General features: G+C 36.1%; 1 protein-coding gene across 3 annotated transcripts in view; it reads right to left on the bottom strand.

Moving 5' to 3' along the window:
* Nucleotides 1-16699, bottom strand: part of MYOF (myoferlin) — a 118990-nt gene that overhangs the window by 7318 nt on the left and 94973 nt on the right. For 2 of the 3 annotated variants that reach the window (XM_050959266.1, XM_050959268.1), the window contains 11 exons: nucleotides 16302-16463; nucleotides 15601-15766; nucleotides 14255-14331; nucleotides 8921-8932; nucleotides 7784-7882; nucleotides 6616-6741; nucleotides 3416-3571; nucleotides 3190-3281; nucleotides 2017-2187; nucleotides 1267-1415; nucleotides 857-996 (listed from right to left, as the gene is read on the bottom strand). In XM_050959266.1, coding sequence (XP_050815223.1) covers nucleotides 857-996; nucleotides 1267-1415; nucleotides 2017-2187; nucleotides 3190-3281; nucleotides 3416-3571; nucleotides 6616-6741; nucleotides 7784-7882; nucleotides 8921-8932; nucleotides 14255-14331; nucleotides 15601-15766; nucleotides 16302-16463 — 1350 coding nt within the window. The remainder of the gene's footprint in view (nucleotides 1-856; nucleotides 997-1266; nucleotides 1416-2016; nucleotides 2188-3189; nucleotides 3282-3415; nucleotides 3572-6615; nucleotides 6742-7783; nucleotides 7883-8920; nucleotides 8933-14254; nucleotides 14332-15600; nucleotides 15767-16301; nucleotides 16464-16699) is intronic. The other variant, XM_050959267.1, reaches the window with a different exon arrangement.

Genomic DNA, 16699 nt, shown 5'->3' with positions numbered 1-16699 from the left:
CCCTGAATGAAACTGGCATAGACACTTGGGATAGAATCCTGGCTCCATTGAAGTCAATGGCAAAATTCCCATTGACTTGAATTGGGCCAGGATTTCACCCTTGGTGAACTGAATGAATGTGTTCTTAGTCCTTATTAATACATTGTGATGCACATCTCTCTCAAACTTTTTCTCAGACTAAATAGTTTGCTGTGAAAATAGAGGAAATTTTGCAATTGTTACTGGCACAAAAACTCCTCCCCTCCTTTCACTCCTACCCAATGAAACTCACATATGGAAACCTTGTGAAACAGCCTCCTCTGGAGGCTTTGCAAACCATCCCCTTAGCTACTTTCTTGTTTTGTAGTTAGTTTCTTGACTGGGTGGTGGAGAATCTGGTTGTCACTGTCATGAACTCTGTTTATGAGATAAAAGATTTTCCAGTTGTGGGAACGCAGTCTGGTACCGGCAGTTCAAACTAAGTGCCTTTATGGTTGCAAATGTATCAGCCTGGTGGAAACCCATGAATTTCACAATAGTAACAAGTTTGGTATCAGTGGAGAAGGATGACTTCCAAACCACTAGACTAGGCTCACTCCTTTGCTATTGGATTGGCACTCAGTACGGTTCCTGCAAATACATGTTCATTCCCCCCTCCCTCTCCTCTGGTGTGGGAGAAGTTCATCTGGGGTGATCATAACAGAATAAAGTTCCATTCTATGTAATCCCTCCTTAACGTGACCATGAACTAGTATAATACTCTCTACTACCCTTTTTCCTTCACCCACCCTCACTTATAGTAGCACTGTGTGCTATAAATGTAGGCGTGCTAGCGTTCTGCATCGCAGAGATCAAAGGTGAAACCAGTTTATAGTACTTGTGATATGTTGGGCTGGAAGGTGCTGTATAAGGTCCTCGTCTCCACATGTTCAGGGACCAAGCCTTGGGTTCTAAGGATATGAAGGGCTAGACGCTCTTCACCCGGTCCAAGGTGCTGATGCAATTTTTTGTTAGTCTCTGAAATAAAAAGAAAGAACTGAAATAGGGCTGAACTCATGACCCAGAATTTGCATTTAGTAATGGACTGTATTCATACTTCTAAAAATCAAACAAACGGCAACCATTCTTGTATTTACCTGTCCATGCAGAGAGAGAATGCAAACCTTAGTACAAAATGTACTTGTTTTTTACTCTTATTCTTCACATTGTTATAATTTAAAGTTTTTTATTTCTATAAATCTGTGCATTCAAAAGAGAGAAACATGCAGTAAATAGCAATAAGCTCACCAAATTCCTCCAAGGTGTAGTCTCGTCCTCCATAGTTAATCTTGCTTCCATTTTCTGAGAGGATAGGAGGAGAGTAGCCTTTAAACCTGGCTATATTTTGCAACATGTGTGTTGGCTTCAGTTGATCTCGCCAGGTATTTACACCTGAACTTTTAGGAAATAGAGCAGATCTTGGAATTAGTACACTACATGCTGTTTTTCCCCTAAACATATAAAAAATGAGATAGCTAAATACTTGGTGGGTGGAGTTATACAAGGGCTAAATTTTGCTACTTGACTTTGCTGTATTAGTGAGGGTTTTATAAAGATAAAATTCCTTTCAAGGTCAGTTAAAGTTACTCAGTAGGTGTTGTTTTAAGCCCCATCTCTGTGTATTGGGAAAGGAGAAATCATTTCAACGAATTCATCTTACTGCAACTCATGTTTTTGTATTTAATGCCCTGTGCTTGTCAGATAATTCAATTACATGTTCTCTCTCTGTATGCAAGAAATACTACCACTAACAAAAGGCCACATCTAGAGAGAGAATCTACCTAAAAATGTGTGGAGTAACAGTTTTTGTAGACTCTTCCTAAAAAATTTAGTGTTTTTTTGGAATGTAGATGATTCTACAGGTAAACAAAACAGGTAGCAGAGAGGTCATAGCACTTTCTATATAACCAAATGAAAGTGAAGAAAACCTGGCTTTTCCAAAGATTAGAGATCTTACTTTACTGGCACAATGTTTGAGGAGACAAAAGTGTGACTTACATGCAATACTGCTGTGGTATGCCGCAATAAGCTCCAAAGCGAGAAAGGAACCTGTTCTCAAGATCAATGATGGTTTCACCAACTTTTTCATCACGAGTCAGCATATCATAATCATAGACTGAAATTTTCAGATCCTTCTCTTGAGGCAAGAAGCAGCTGAGTTCATACATTCTAAATGTACAAGGTCCAGTTAAATATTAATGGTCATGAAAATTCATTTCTGAGAAGTAGTCATTTTTTAAGACATTTAAAGAAATACCCTTGATGCTGATAAACCTAAAATTAGAGTTACCATTGCTGTTTTGCTTTGTGCCTCCACACATTAATAAATCTGTATGTGTTCATATGGGTACTGTGGTTTTAAGAATCCTACCCCTGCCTCCTGCAGGTTCTTTAGAACCATTGTAATCATGTGCAGCCAGAGTTGGGACTTAGATAACAGCTATCAACAGTTTAGAGAATGCTCTTCCAAAGACCCTTGTCTGGGGCCTGATAGCTATTTCTCAAAAATCACTGTTATTAATCCATGTTTTTCATATGTGCAGAAACTGTAAGAATTTCACTTTGCCAATCTGTAACTGTGATGATTATTCTAGTTTCCTCTGCAAAATTCCTTAATCTAATTTGGTGTTTTGGGTGGAATAAGTATCATAACACCTGAAACATACACTCTCTTATACAAGTCACACTGTGTCCCCATCACACATACTTTCTAGCAGCTTTCAGATTGTTATAAAGTAAACAAAACTCACAAGCAATGTAGATGTCTATTAGCAATTCACTATATATATATGGATCACTTCTTTATATGTATGGTGAAAACACATTTACAGTCTTAAAAACTATGGCCAAATTGTTCAGACTCGGGTGCCTAAAGTTAAACACCTGAATCCACAGAGGTGCTGAGCACATGCAGGTTCCATTGATTTCAAAGGAAGAGTAGGGGGATCAGCATATTTCTGGAGATGCTCAGAACTGCATACAATTGGGCCCTAATAAATAGCCAGCATACAACTGTGAATAAGGTGTCAGGGAATTTAGAAAATACATAAAAATAAGATGAGTGCAGTGTAGAACTGAAGGTATAATGGTAACGTGATGATTTATTTATGGACAGAGATTATAAAAACACTCTAGAAAACACCAGATAAAAAACATGAGAAAATGAGTTACCTGCCAAAATCTGGGTTGAGAGTATTGGGAACATAATGATCTCTGTCTTCAATTACTTTTTTACTTAAGGTTATTTTTATATAAGGATCACACTGTTTGGAAACAAGATGGGAAATAATACTGTTAGGTAATAATTTTTTTTTTTAGTGTGCCAATTTTTCTTGGTATCACTAAGTTCTTAAGCACAAAGTTAGCTCCTGAACTTCAGAAAAGTAAAGTGTCTCACCAGCCCATTGTTATCCTGGGGTTGGAGATCTAAGGCTCTAATTATATAAATTCGCACAATGCACTCCTGAGGTCCGCTCTCTGGTAACTCACGGAATTGACGAGGAGGAACTGGTACAGCAGGATCATCTGATAATGGATAGATTCTAAAGGAGCCCTAAAAAGAATATGCACCAGAGAATCATACAAGTTAGATTTCTGAGTAGCAGCTGTGTTAGTCTGTAAGTGGGTTGTAGCCCACGAAAGCTTATGCTCAAATAAATTTGTTAGTCTCTAAGGTGCCACAAGTACTCCTGTTCTTTATACAAGTTAGAGACAGAGGAGACCTTTTGCTAGGTTTATCTTGTCCATCTCCTGCTTTAGGGAGGGACTGTTTTGCATATGTGCACAAAAATTAGACCCTGATCTTGCCTATTGAAGTCAATTGGAGTCTTTCCACTGACTTCAACAGGCTTTGGATCAAGGCCATAATGCATGTAGGGTTAGATCCTCAACTGGTTTAAACCTGTGTAGCTCTTTTATTCCAATGGAGCTATGGTGATTTACTCCAGTTGAGAATATGGCCCAATGTGTTTGTGTATTTCACCATTCCAAATATACCTCTGCAGGTTTCCTTCTGTGTATAAATTACATTGAAAATATTATTACTAGGGCTGTCGATTAATTGCAATTAACTCACACGATTAACTCAAAAAAATTAATCGTGATTAAAATAATTAATTGTGATTAATCACAGTTTTAATTGCAGCGTTAAACAATAGAATACCAATTTAAATTTATTAAATATTTTGGATATTTTTCTATATTTTCATATATCTTGTATTCTGTGTTGTAGTTGAAATCAAAGTGTATATTATTTTTTATTACAAATATTTTCACTGTAAAAATGATAAACAAAAAAAATATTTTTCAGTTCACCTCATACAAGTACTGTAGTGCAATCTTTGTCATGAAACTACAACTTACAAATGTAGATTTTTTTGTTACATAACTGCACTCAAAAACAAAATAATGTAAAACTTCAGAGCCTACAAGTCCACTCAGTCCTACTTCTTGTTCAGTCAATTGCTAAGACAAATACATTTGTTTGCATTTACAGGAGAAAATGCTGCCCTCTACTTATTTACAATGTCACCAGAAAGTGAGAACAGGCATTTGCATGGCACTTTTGTAGCTGGCATTGCAAGGTATTGATGTGCCAGATATCCTAAACAATCATGTGGCCCTTCATGCTTGTGCCATCATTCCAGAGGACATGCTTCCATGCTGATGATGCTCGTTACAAAATAATGCATCAATTAAATTTGTGACTGAACTCCTTAGGGGAGAATTGTATGTCCCCTGCTCTGTTTTACCCACATTCTGCCATATATTTCATGGCTCGGATGATGACCCTGCACATGTTGTTCATTTTAAGAACACTTTCACTGTAGATTTCACAAAATGCAAAGAAGGAATCAATGTGACATTTTTAACCGACCCAAGGTTTATGAATCTGAAGTGCCTCCAAAATCTAAGAGGGACAGGGTGTGGCGCATGCTTTCAGAAGTCTTAAAAGAGCAACACTCTGATACAGAAACTACAGAACCCAAACCACCAAAAAAAGAAAATCAACCTTCTGCTGCTGGGATCTGACTCAGATGATGAAAATGAACATGCATCGGTCTACACTGCTTTGGAATGTTATTGAGCAGAACTCATCATCAGCATGGACACATGTCCTATGGAATGGTGGTTGAAGTATAAAGGGACACGAATCTTTATCGCATCTGGAACATAAATATCTTGCTATACCGGATATAACAGTGCCATGTGAACACCTGTTCTCACTTTCAGGTGATGTTGTAAACAAGAAGTGGGCAGCATTATTTCCTGCAAATGTAAACAAACTTGTTTGTCTTAGCAATTGGCTGAATAAGAAGTAGGACTAAGTGGAATTGCAGGCTCTAAAATTTTACATTGTTTTATTTTTAAATGTAGTTATTTTCTGTACATAATTCTACATTTGTAAGTTCAACTTTCATGAAAAAGAGATTGCACTACAGTACTTGTATTAAGTGAACTGAAAAATACTATTTCTTTTGTTTTTTTTACAGTGCAAATACTTGTAATCAAAAATAAATATAAAGTGAGCACTGTACACGTTGTATTCTGTGTTGTAATTGAAATCAATATATTTGAAAATGTAGAAAACATCCAAAAATATTTAAATAAATGGTATTCTATTATTGTTTAACAGTGCGATTAATTGCTTGACAGCCCCAATTTTTACCTGGAAAATTTGTGAACAAAGCCACAAAAAGAGTGCAGAATGAAGTACATAAGCTGTCTTAGATTCGATTCCATTGACTGAGAAACATTATGGGTGAAATGCTGGCCCCTCTGAAAGTCAGTGGAAGTTTTGCTATCAACTTCAGTGGGGCCAGGATTTCACTTTATATGCCTTCATTATATTAAAATAGAGACTGTGTACCATGTCTTCAGCTGATGTGAAATGGCCTTCTTTCATTGAATGCCAATTGCGCTAAACTTATTCACTCTAGCTGACAATCTGGCCTGTTTTTTCCTTTAACTATATAATAATGTAAAATGTATTTTCAACAGATACAGCAGAATGGTTTTTGGTGGCGGGGGGTGGGGGGAGACGTGATCTTTTTATTTTAAGCCTATTATTTCAAAACCACAGTACTAGGACAGCTTCCTGTAGCAGTAACCATTGACAAATAACATGCTTCTCAACATATGCCTATGCAGCATTGGTCCTCTGAATTAACACACAAGTATCTCGGGAAGAGGGAGAGATATGCTATGTTGTTCCCCCACTGTGCCACTGAAAAGAAAGGGCCTGATCCTAAGAGGCTCTGAGCACCTGCGTTTTCCACTCAGGCAAACATCCCTATTTAGCAAGGCACTTATACACATGGTTACGTCCTAAGGAAGTCAGTGGGACTTCACCAAACTCAAAGTGTTTTGCTGAATAGGAATGTATTCCAGCACATGCTTAAGTGGTTTGCTGAATCAGAGTTTGAGTAGGAGTGGTGGGTGCAATGCACCTCTCAGAGTCAAACAGAATGTGTCCAGCACAGGAGTAGTCTCAATGTATGTGCAAGTGATACATTCAAAGGGATACCTCCAGCATTTGGTTACTTTTTCATTTCTGGTGCAACAATAGGATACTTTTTTGTTTTGTTTTTTTTTTACCTTAAATTCTCCTACCACTGAAGGGTCATCATTGTCCTCCGATTTGCCTCTGTACAGCTTAAATGTATCACAGAAGTCTGTCAAGTGCTTAAATTCAGGTACCTCCTCTAGTTCACAATCATACACCTAAAGTAAAATTGAAGTGACATTTAAAAATTTAACACACACACCAAGTCCATTAAAAAGCTAATATCATTTTGGTGTGGCAAAGCTGTATTCCACTTAGGAGATGTTAGGGTACAAAACCATTCAGTATTATTTGCACTCTTACTTCTTTACAGGGGGAGAAGAACAGAATCTATTTGGAAAATGGGAGTTGTTTCTGGTGCTGCCAATCCCCACTTGTGTCTTAATCAAAACCTGAATCAACTGCATTCCCCAGCCTTAACCTCACTTGTGCCCCCATAGGTATATACATGAAAAAGTGAGAGTGGTCTTAGAAAAGGATATTTCTGGCTCCAACTTACACCAATGCACAAAGAAAAATATTAAATTAAATATACAGAACTGCAGTCTCCATCAATGTGCTTCTGAGCTTTTCTCCAGGGAAATCAATGGTAAAACTCCTATTGAGATCAGTGATGCAGGATCAAGCCCTTAATATCTGTGTCTAGTCAACAGAGGGTTGACCTTTCTGGAACTCCTTTCACTCCCTTCCCCCTCTCCTCCCCACATGCCCTGATGTGGGAAGAGTCACAACTTTCCTTACTAATATTAAAATCAGAAGGATATTAAGGGTCTTATCTTGGCTTCCCTGTTTGCATGCCCAAAATAATTACAGACAGTTATGTGCCTGCATTTATTTGTGGTTGCATCTGGTATTGAGATACTTAACTATTTATGAACCTACATATCAGGTAGACAGACATCTATATGTCTTTTGTTGTTGTTGTTTCAACCAGGTGAAAATGGGAAACGGACTCCAATCCATTTAGGGCTGTCAAAACACCAGTTTCACTATTCAAGTTTTGTTATGCACAATATGATACTTTGGAGAGAAGTCAGATGAAACTTGTGATGAGGTTGGATTGCTTACAATTATGGCAATGTGAATAGACAAGCCTTAATCATTTGTTTTGGAGACTAACAATCAGATAAAAATAATTGTATGTCAAAAAGAGAACATTTTGACTTACCAAAACGTCCCTTTAATTTTTGTATATAGTACCTTTAAAGTGTCATATCCTTTTTGAATATATTGTCCACATTTTTCATGCTCTCCTACTGAAGCGTAAAATTTGCTCCACCAATCAACAATCTCTTCTTCCTTAAAAAAAGAAAAATCCCTTTTAGTGGTAGATAACAGTGAACTTTATAAGAAGAACTTTCTTCTTGAATATGCTCCTAGCCACAGCAATCTATGCATTATGGCTATTGCAATGAATACTAGATACCATGGTGACTGCCCCCTTCAAAATGCAAACATTTAATTTATTCATAATACCTAGAGTAAACAGGTCATAAAATTCTTTCGTATGAGGGTTAAATGCATCAGTCCTGACACGGGGAAAACTCCCACTGATTTCAATAATACTGATTCAGTTAGAATTATATTGGTCCAGATCCTCAGCTGGTGTAAACTGGTGTCACTCCACTAAAGTCAAAGGAGCTATGCTGCCTTTATACTTGCTGAGGATCTGGCCCATTGACTTCAAGGGGAGTTTTGTCAGAGTAAAGTCTACAGGATATGTCCATTAGGAAGGCGTAGGGAAACCATCAATGAATTCTGGAAACTATTACCTCACTTTTCTTTCCCCTTATACTTCACAGCAGTGTGCAAAAAAATGTATATTGTCCTAGTGCTGCACCATTATAGTGAGCAAGGAAATAATTTTAACAGTTTCTTTCAATTATTTTGTTAGCATCTTATAGGTATGTTGTGTGTCTAACTCTATAGGGATTAGACAGGTAAAGTAACTTGTTATTTGTAGAAAGTAATCACTCTAGAGAAAAAAACCAGGTAGTAATATGTTTACAGTGAATAAAAACTATGAAAAATATTAAAGGATTGTGGTATTTATAGAGGCGATTAGTGTTACTCAAATCAATAAATCTGTTGTTTTTAATAACGTTTGGATTATGTGAAGGCTCACATTTCTGTCTTGCATAATTTTCCTAAATTTTCCATTCTGGTTAAATAGTGCAGGCAGCATTTTATTCTGATGTTTTTCAAAAGTTACAGATTACTTCTCCACCCCCTAAAAGTACCAAAACCAGAATAAAAAGTTAACTTACCGATTTCTACCTGGAGCTTTGACCTACAAAAAAGCACTATGCTATTATAAATAAGGAACATTGTAATTACCTTTTCTGTAAGCTGTTCATAAGGATCCATTCATAAAAAAGAGCAAAACAAAAAAAGAGGGTAAATAAAAAAACAGAGTTTGTAATGTTTTACATTGGGGGCAGTGATGAAGGAAAATTTAGTTTTCATATATAAGTTTTCTGTTTCACAAAATGTTTTTCTTATTTAGGAATTATTCAGAAATGATTTGTTGCTTTATTTGTTGAACTATAGTATTTATTACATACTCAATTAAATGTTGAAAGTTGTCAGGATTGGGGAATTTATGTTTTGGTTCTTTTAACAATGTTTTAAAAAGTAAACAGAAAATGCGTGAGAGTGTATTTATACTCTCGTGGGACCCAAGACAGCATTCCTGTCACCCCCACAGCTTTCACGGATTTGTTTTGGATGTGCAAGGAGGAGTGTGCAGAATCTGGCCCATACTTTACTTGGTTGGTTCACTTACAAGTGGGTCTAGGACTATCTCTAAATCAAACATCATAATTTTTAATTCCACAGAGATTTTGTTCCAAAGGATCTTCACAGACACACACACAGTAATTTGGGTTGCTTTGCTTTTTTTGAAGACTCTCATATTTTACTCCTTATATACTTGTGAGCATTAGCAACTATTTTATAAGTCTTTTTGTTTGTGCTTTTATTGCCAATTTGCTGCTTTAAAAATTGTGAACATTCTAGAGTCTGAAAAAATGTGAAGAATTATAAGTACTCGCAACAACTTTCACAACTGCAAAATTAATTATATAATTTACATTATGAATAAGGATCTTCCACGAAGAGCAAATACTGTACCACACTTATTTGGAAGCAATGATTACCGCTAGTGATTTTCTGTGTTTATATCACCCATTGTGTTCTAATTTAGAGGTATAATAATTAGATTGTTGTGCAAATCGAAAGAAATCCAGAAAAAAGCATATGAGTATACAAACCAATAGTACTACTCAAAATTCCTCATTTCTATCATGAAGGTAATTATCCTATTTGGATATTAAAATGTACTGTATTTCAGTCATCATGGCTAACTTTAAGATAAAATCAGAAGTATCCCATGGTAACAAATAATTTCATACCGTATGAGGGTTTATGACAATTTCTAAAGGAGCAGTTTGCCCTCAGAAACTCTGATTTCCTATCTGTTCACCTACAGGTATGTAATAAATTTAAATACCTTGCATTTTTTAATCTATATTTTTTTTACTAGTTCACAATGTTGAAGATAGATGAATGACAGTTTTTCATGAAAACGACGTTGCTTGCCTTGCTGTGCAACAAGCTTAATTCTTAACTCTGAATTAAGGGGATTTACCACAAAACATAATTATTTATGGTCTCTGAATCTTTCATCAGAACGTAATGTTCAAGGTGCTTACTGGTTTAAGACTAATTTTTTTCTCCTGATGTACCGTCAAATGTCTTTTCAAACAACATTTTTAATAGCTTTGAAAAATGTTTAAAATCCAAATCCCACAAATCCCCACCACAAACTGTAAATATGATCTAGATTTTGGATGCTGTTAATATTAATAAGCAATGTTCATTCATAAAATGCCAGTGATTTAGGCTTAAATCATTATAGATAAATTGAGATTTTGGAGAGAAATATTCACATGGCAAAGACCAGATAAAAGAATTTACCAATTTCTTTAGCTCATTATGACCTCATTATGTATTATTATAAATGTTCTTTCATAACAAATATTGAACTGCTATTTATTTATCTGCTCCAATTTATGGAGACCCTGTACTATCAGCCACAGTTGAGTCTTAGCAAGGTAACAGAATTATGTTTTTATTTACTGTTGATTAATTGGTATGTTTTTCCCTGGAAAAATCTAATTTTAAACAAAATCCAAATATTGGTGGTAGGGCTGAACCAATCATTAATTCTGAACTGTATATATATGACATGTAAAGGAATTGGAAGAACTCCCTAGTAATTGTAAATATACTGCTTTACTTGACATAAAAGCATCCTTCACTCCAAAATCTCTCTACAGAAGAATTATCAAAAGAGAGGTGAAAGCCACATGACCAAGGCACCTAAATCCCCACTTGGTTATCTTCATACATACATGCACTGCTGTTGGAGAAGCCATTTTGCTGAGTGCTGTTGACATACTGCTTAAGCACTGGAAATTGGAATGTAATTGATGAAATTTCTGCATCTGGGCCCTTAGTGTGTTATCTGTACATCATATAAGCTTTCCAAAAATATACTTTTAATTCTTATAAAGAGTCCTATATCATATGGATGCTATTAGTGTATGCAATGCAATATTACATTTACTAAATTGATGTCCAACTCTAAAAAAAAAAAGTTGTCGAGCACACCGTATAGTATTTATAAGTTTTCCCTTCTATGAGTGAAATCCTTGTGCCACTGAAGTCAATGAGAGTTTTGCCACTGACTTCACTGGCACCAGGACTTTTACCTTAGGGATCTATTTTGTATATAATTATTAAAGGACATAAAAAATTCTCAATATGGATTGTGGACTTGGAAAGCATTAACATGATCAGAACAGAAGGCCTGTTTTGTTTCTACTATTTTATGTTTAACAGCAAGTCTCTATGTGTGAGAAAACAGAATATAGGGAAATGCATTATTATGAGGTCTCTAAATGAGTCCACTCCTTCTGACATTAAGATCTTGAATGAATAGTGAAAAAATAATGTGTACACTACATTCAATGAACACATTAGCAATAGGGCCAAGGCACAAAATTTGAATCTGAGTTTGAACTTTCCCAAATTTCTGGAGTGTTTTCATTGATGACCTCTGTAATATTAAAAAATCTTTACTTGTATAAAGGAAAAGGTGGAGTCACACAAACCAACAAAAACAAATTAAATCCCAAAGCTGTTGACTTATGCTTAAAATTTAATATGGATGTGCATAAGAATAAAACCAAAGAGAAAAAGTTCCTGTATGTTTGAAATATCTGGTTTCCAAATACAAATTTTATCATTCTGCTTTTATTTTTTAAGAAAAAAAAACTATCAAAATTGTGGACAAAGAGCCTGTACAACTTAAAAAAAACCCAGCCCTCTTTAAAAATATTGTTTTGTTTGTTTGTTTTTTAAAAAATTGTTAATTAAAAGCATCTACAATCAGTAATTTTTGAACAAACCTGCAAGCTAAGAGAGAAATTTTGCAAACCTAAAATCAGTGGGATTTGACCCCAGGTTTTAACAAAGACCAAACTTTTTTAATTGAATTATAAATACCTGTAAAATAAGGTTTTATAATAGGATTGCTGAAAGAATCAGAACTTTGATGAGAATCACAGGACAGAACAGAAAGAAATATACATGATGCCCTGGACAGCAGATATGATATGAATTTGAGATGGCCATAATACTAAGAGGGTGGCAAAGCTATGACTGAGATAAACCTGCCATTCCAAAAAGCATCAATAAATCCTTTATGCAATGGTCTTGATTCTCTACTCCTTCCAAAGGGGAAGAAGAGAGCCAGCTGGGGCTCCCTGATTCACTGGTGTCAAACCCCAGTAGCAACTCAAATTTACAACAGTGGAGGATTGGACAATTCTTTACCATGCCCCCTCAAATCACCCCACTACTACTGCCACCACACTACACTCCCTTCCTTCCCCCAAGTCCAAGCTGAACGTGGAGGGGAGGGGCAGTTAGTGCAGAAGGAGGCAGAGAGTTCCCTTGTGTAAGGGAAACGTTTCATTGGCTATCTCTGGCTGTTTCAAAGTGCTTTTGCGCTGCATAAAGACCTTAGCTGACCAGAGAAATTCCTCCACCTGCATTTTGTTTATTGTACTTATTTTTAAAACATTTGGAAAGCATTACAATTGTTAATTGGTACTGTATTTTGCTTGCCTCTCCCTGTTCCTTGTTTTGCCTTGCATCCACAAATCTGGCATCTCCTGGATATCTCACCAAAAACTTTAAGCTTAGTGTGGCTAAAATTAAAAATTGTCACTTATTTCTTCCTCCAAACTCTCTCCTTTTCCTGCCTTTTCTCTTATTGCTGATAACACCACAATCCTTTCTGTTGCTCAGAAAATAACCTGGGGACATCTTCAACTCCTCTCTCTTCCTGTTTCTCACATCCATAGTGCAACCTTCAAGCTAAATTAGGTAAAATATTTTAAAACAGAAACAACACAGAAGACTCGATATTTTGGTATTTTGATGTACCAGGTCAGCCATATGCAAACTGCAAATGCTTTCCAGAGGTGACTGTGTCAGTGAAGGGACTCAGCCTCACACTACTTCTAGCTGAATGGAAAGGTTGGACAATGGACTGAATGTATATGCTTGAACATATTGATACATCTATAGTCTGGCAACACTCCTGGTATGCCTGTGATAAACATCTGCTGCTTTCACTGGCACTGTTTATATAGCATAATTACAGAGCAGCTACGCTACATGAAAGACAAAAGAGGATTGCATAGAAAGGGATCCTCAGTAAAGCAAGAAAAGAAGCATTAACAAAATATTATGCACATCATAACTGCAAGCCCCAATGACAAAAGAAAAAAGATAAATAAGCATAGAAGTAGTTGTTTAAGATTTAGTGTGTTAAGCATTAAATCTGAGTGAATAGCTCAAAAATGTTCAGCAAGTGCTTGCTCAAAAACTTAAATTTAACACCAGTTGTGTCTGTTGTTAAATTCACTTTGGCTTCTGGAGTTGCTTTCTAGGAACAATCTAGAAAATGGGCAGGAGTGGTCACAAAAATATTTTGAATTGTAAGCAAATATTCAAGAATATTCACAGAGCACAGGTTTAGAAGTTGTAAATGCAAATATTCACAATAGAAACCTGATTTTAAGCGTAACTCATCCAATCAGGAAACAGAAATGTGCTATATGACCTAAGAGTTCAATAAACCAATCAACACTTCTAGAATTTCATATCTGAACACCTTCAACAAACTGCTCATGAATGATCGAAAGACCAAAAATTATTCACCAAAAGTATTTGGTGAATAATTTAGAATAGGAAATAATTTGAAAAGTTACAAACTGCTCACAGACAATTCATGAACAGATAGAATAAATTGATTAAGAATACATTACTATTAATTATTTACTCAACTCTGCATGAAATACATAATTTCATTGTTAACCATAAGAAAAAGAGTAATAATAATTAAGATACTTCCTTTGCTCCCTGCCACGATACAAATTTATTTTAAATGACACTCCAAAATGCTCCACCAATTTTGCAGTTGCTTCTGTGCCTTGGGCGGAAAAGCTTACAGAAATCCAGAGTTGTATGCTAAGTAGTTGTTAGTAAATCACGTGTCCAAAATATGAAAGTCAAGCATCAAATTGCAAAGATTACCTGAGCTGCTAGTAGTGGCTTTGTGTCTTCCACTTCAATGACCACATCCCGACGAGGCACAGCAGACAGGAGGCTAACTGTAAATGAAACATTTTCTTAAGGTGAAATTTACCAGTCAATTTTGCTATCAGAATTTAAATTCAAATGTTATAGAAGATGTAAAAGAATTTTTTTGGCGTGGGTTTGACTTTTTAAAGCAAGCAGTTATTTGCAATGTTTTGTTAACTGCTACTCAGGATTAGCTCTTTAAAGAAATTAGCAAGCATTAGCTATGTTACATACATACTTTTCTCTCTCACACACAAACTCATATCAAAAGCAATGGAGTTTGAAGAAAAAGCAATAATGGGACATTTTCAAAGCTGCAAATGGCAGGTTGGCACCTAATGCCTGTTGAAAGTCAGTGTATGTTAGACTCTTACCTGCCATTTATGGTTTTCAAAATCTTCCCATAATGGGTTGCAATTGAAAAAAAAATGGTGCCTATATGCCTAATATGACAGTACAGTATAGTGAACTGATGTGGTCCATTAGGAGCCTGATCTTCAAGATGATCCATGTGGGGGCTTATGTGGTCCAAATGCATGGAGCAGATTAGGTCCTATGTTTCCCTGCGACTTCCTTTTTTAAAAAAGCTACTGTTGTATTTCCAGCCATTCCCTGGAATAATGATGGCGGCTTTCTAAGGAGCACTGCACATAAACCAGGGGGAGGGATAGCTCAGTGGTTTGAGCATTGGTGGGCTAAACCCAAGGTTGTGAGTTCAATCCTTGAGGGGGCCATTTGGGGATTGGTCCTGCTTTGAGCAGGGGGTTGGACTAGATGATCTCTTGAGGTCCCTTCCAACCCTAATAATCTATGATTGTAAATAAAAGAAGGGAGTTTTAAATAAACAGTGGCTTTCAAAATAAATTTACCCTTAAAATATAAAGCTATCTTCGTAATTCCCTCTTTGCTTTCAGTCTTTTATCTTGCTCCTTTCTCTACATCATTCTCTACATCAGTACTACCAATTACAACACTCATTTAAAAGTAGTTATATTGCATGCACATGCTACAGAAGCCTTTTGGGGGTACCAGCTGATCCAGTGGGCTGACACTGCCTGTTGTAAGAATACAGACATTGCCCTTTAGGTTGTCATCTCTCTTCTGAGGCTCTATAGATTACCGTATTGGTGATTAATACTGTGAGTTTGATTTTCCACTCAAACCACACTGTCACTAACTTAATAAACAACAGTAGGTGGCTATAAATCTATTTCATATATATAGTGAACATTCAAGGAGGATTACTCCAATCTTCCTCAAAAAAGGAGGAGAATTGTTGTCATCTTCTAGCTGCCTACCTTTTAGTTGTGGTGCAATGTCTTCTGTAGTAGCGTAGGGGTCACAGCGAAAGTCTTCTAGGGACTCAATGGTACACTGTCCCACAACTGGTTTCCGTCCGAACTGTCTGTGGTCTATCACTTTAATAACTAGTGGTGGAGCATATAGCTCCTCTTTGGGCAAAAGCTAGAAGTTAAAAATAGAGTTTAGTTGCTTGTGTTTAGAACCATGGTAGTTAAGGAGAATAAAGAGTTTTTGCCCTAGTAAAGACTGCAGGATTGGGCCACAGTCTCAGCAATTTAATACTGAACTCTCATGATCTGTGCATGTATATTTGCATACATCATGCAGCTCCATGCTGTACTAATTAAATAAATGTCAGTATAATAATTTTTAAAAAATACATGTATTGCCTCAAAGTAAGATTTCCTGAGCCTCAGCTATTACAGTGATGAGGGCCATATAAGTACCTAGACAGAGCTATAGACAGATCATCAACATAGTCATATTGATTGGTAGCATTTGAGAATATGTTATTTTGTCAGCATTTGTGTAGAAATGTTTAATTATCAATATGAGAATTTTCAGACTCAAATGTCTTACATTAAGTCAAGGAAGAATTGCTTATTCCTTCTGTTGATTTTTCTACTAAAAACGAAACCTAGAGTGTAGAACATTTAACACTACTGAAGATCTTTGCACTGTAATTTTAACATCATACCACTTTCATGAAGAGAACAGAACATGGAAAATTTGGTGTCTTTTTGAGGTTTTTGATCACTACAGACTCCACCATTTCACCACCGCACTCTACAATGAGACTTGGAGAAGTAACAGAAGCCATTTGGTAGTTTTTCATGTTCCGTAACCCCCAGGCAAGAATCTGTAAATAAAATCCATATAGGCGTTACTAAGAGAAACCAGTGTGCTAAAAATGATACTGAAAAAACAATGTATTTCCAATTATAAGGTGTGGCTGATTATGTATATATACAGAGAGGTGCTTTACTAAAAAATGTTAATGACACTATACTGGAAAATAAGCCATCTGTATTTATTTTATTACCACATTATTTTTGGAAGCAAATATATAAAGACATTTTCTATCTTCAAGATGAG

The sequence above is a fragment of the Gopherus flavomarginatus genome, chromosome 6 (assembly GCF_025201925.1).
Source record: "Gopherus flavomarginatus isolate rGopFla2 chromosome 6, rGopFla2.mat.asm, whole genome shotgun sequence".
In the NCBI taxonomy this organism is placed as follows: domain Eukaryota; kingdom Metazoa; phylum Chordata; order Testudines; family Testudinidae; genus Gopherus; species Gopherus flavomarginatus.
The sequence above is the reverse complement of the archived record's forward strand: the minus strand, read 5'-3'. Positions and strand labels throughout refer to the sequence as shown.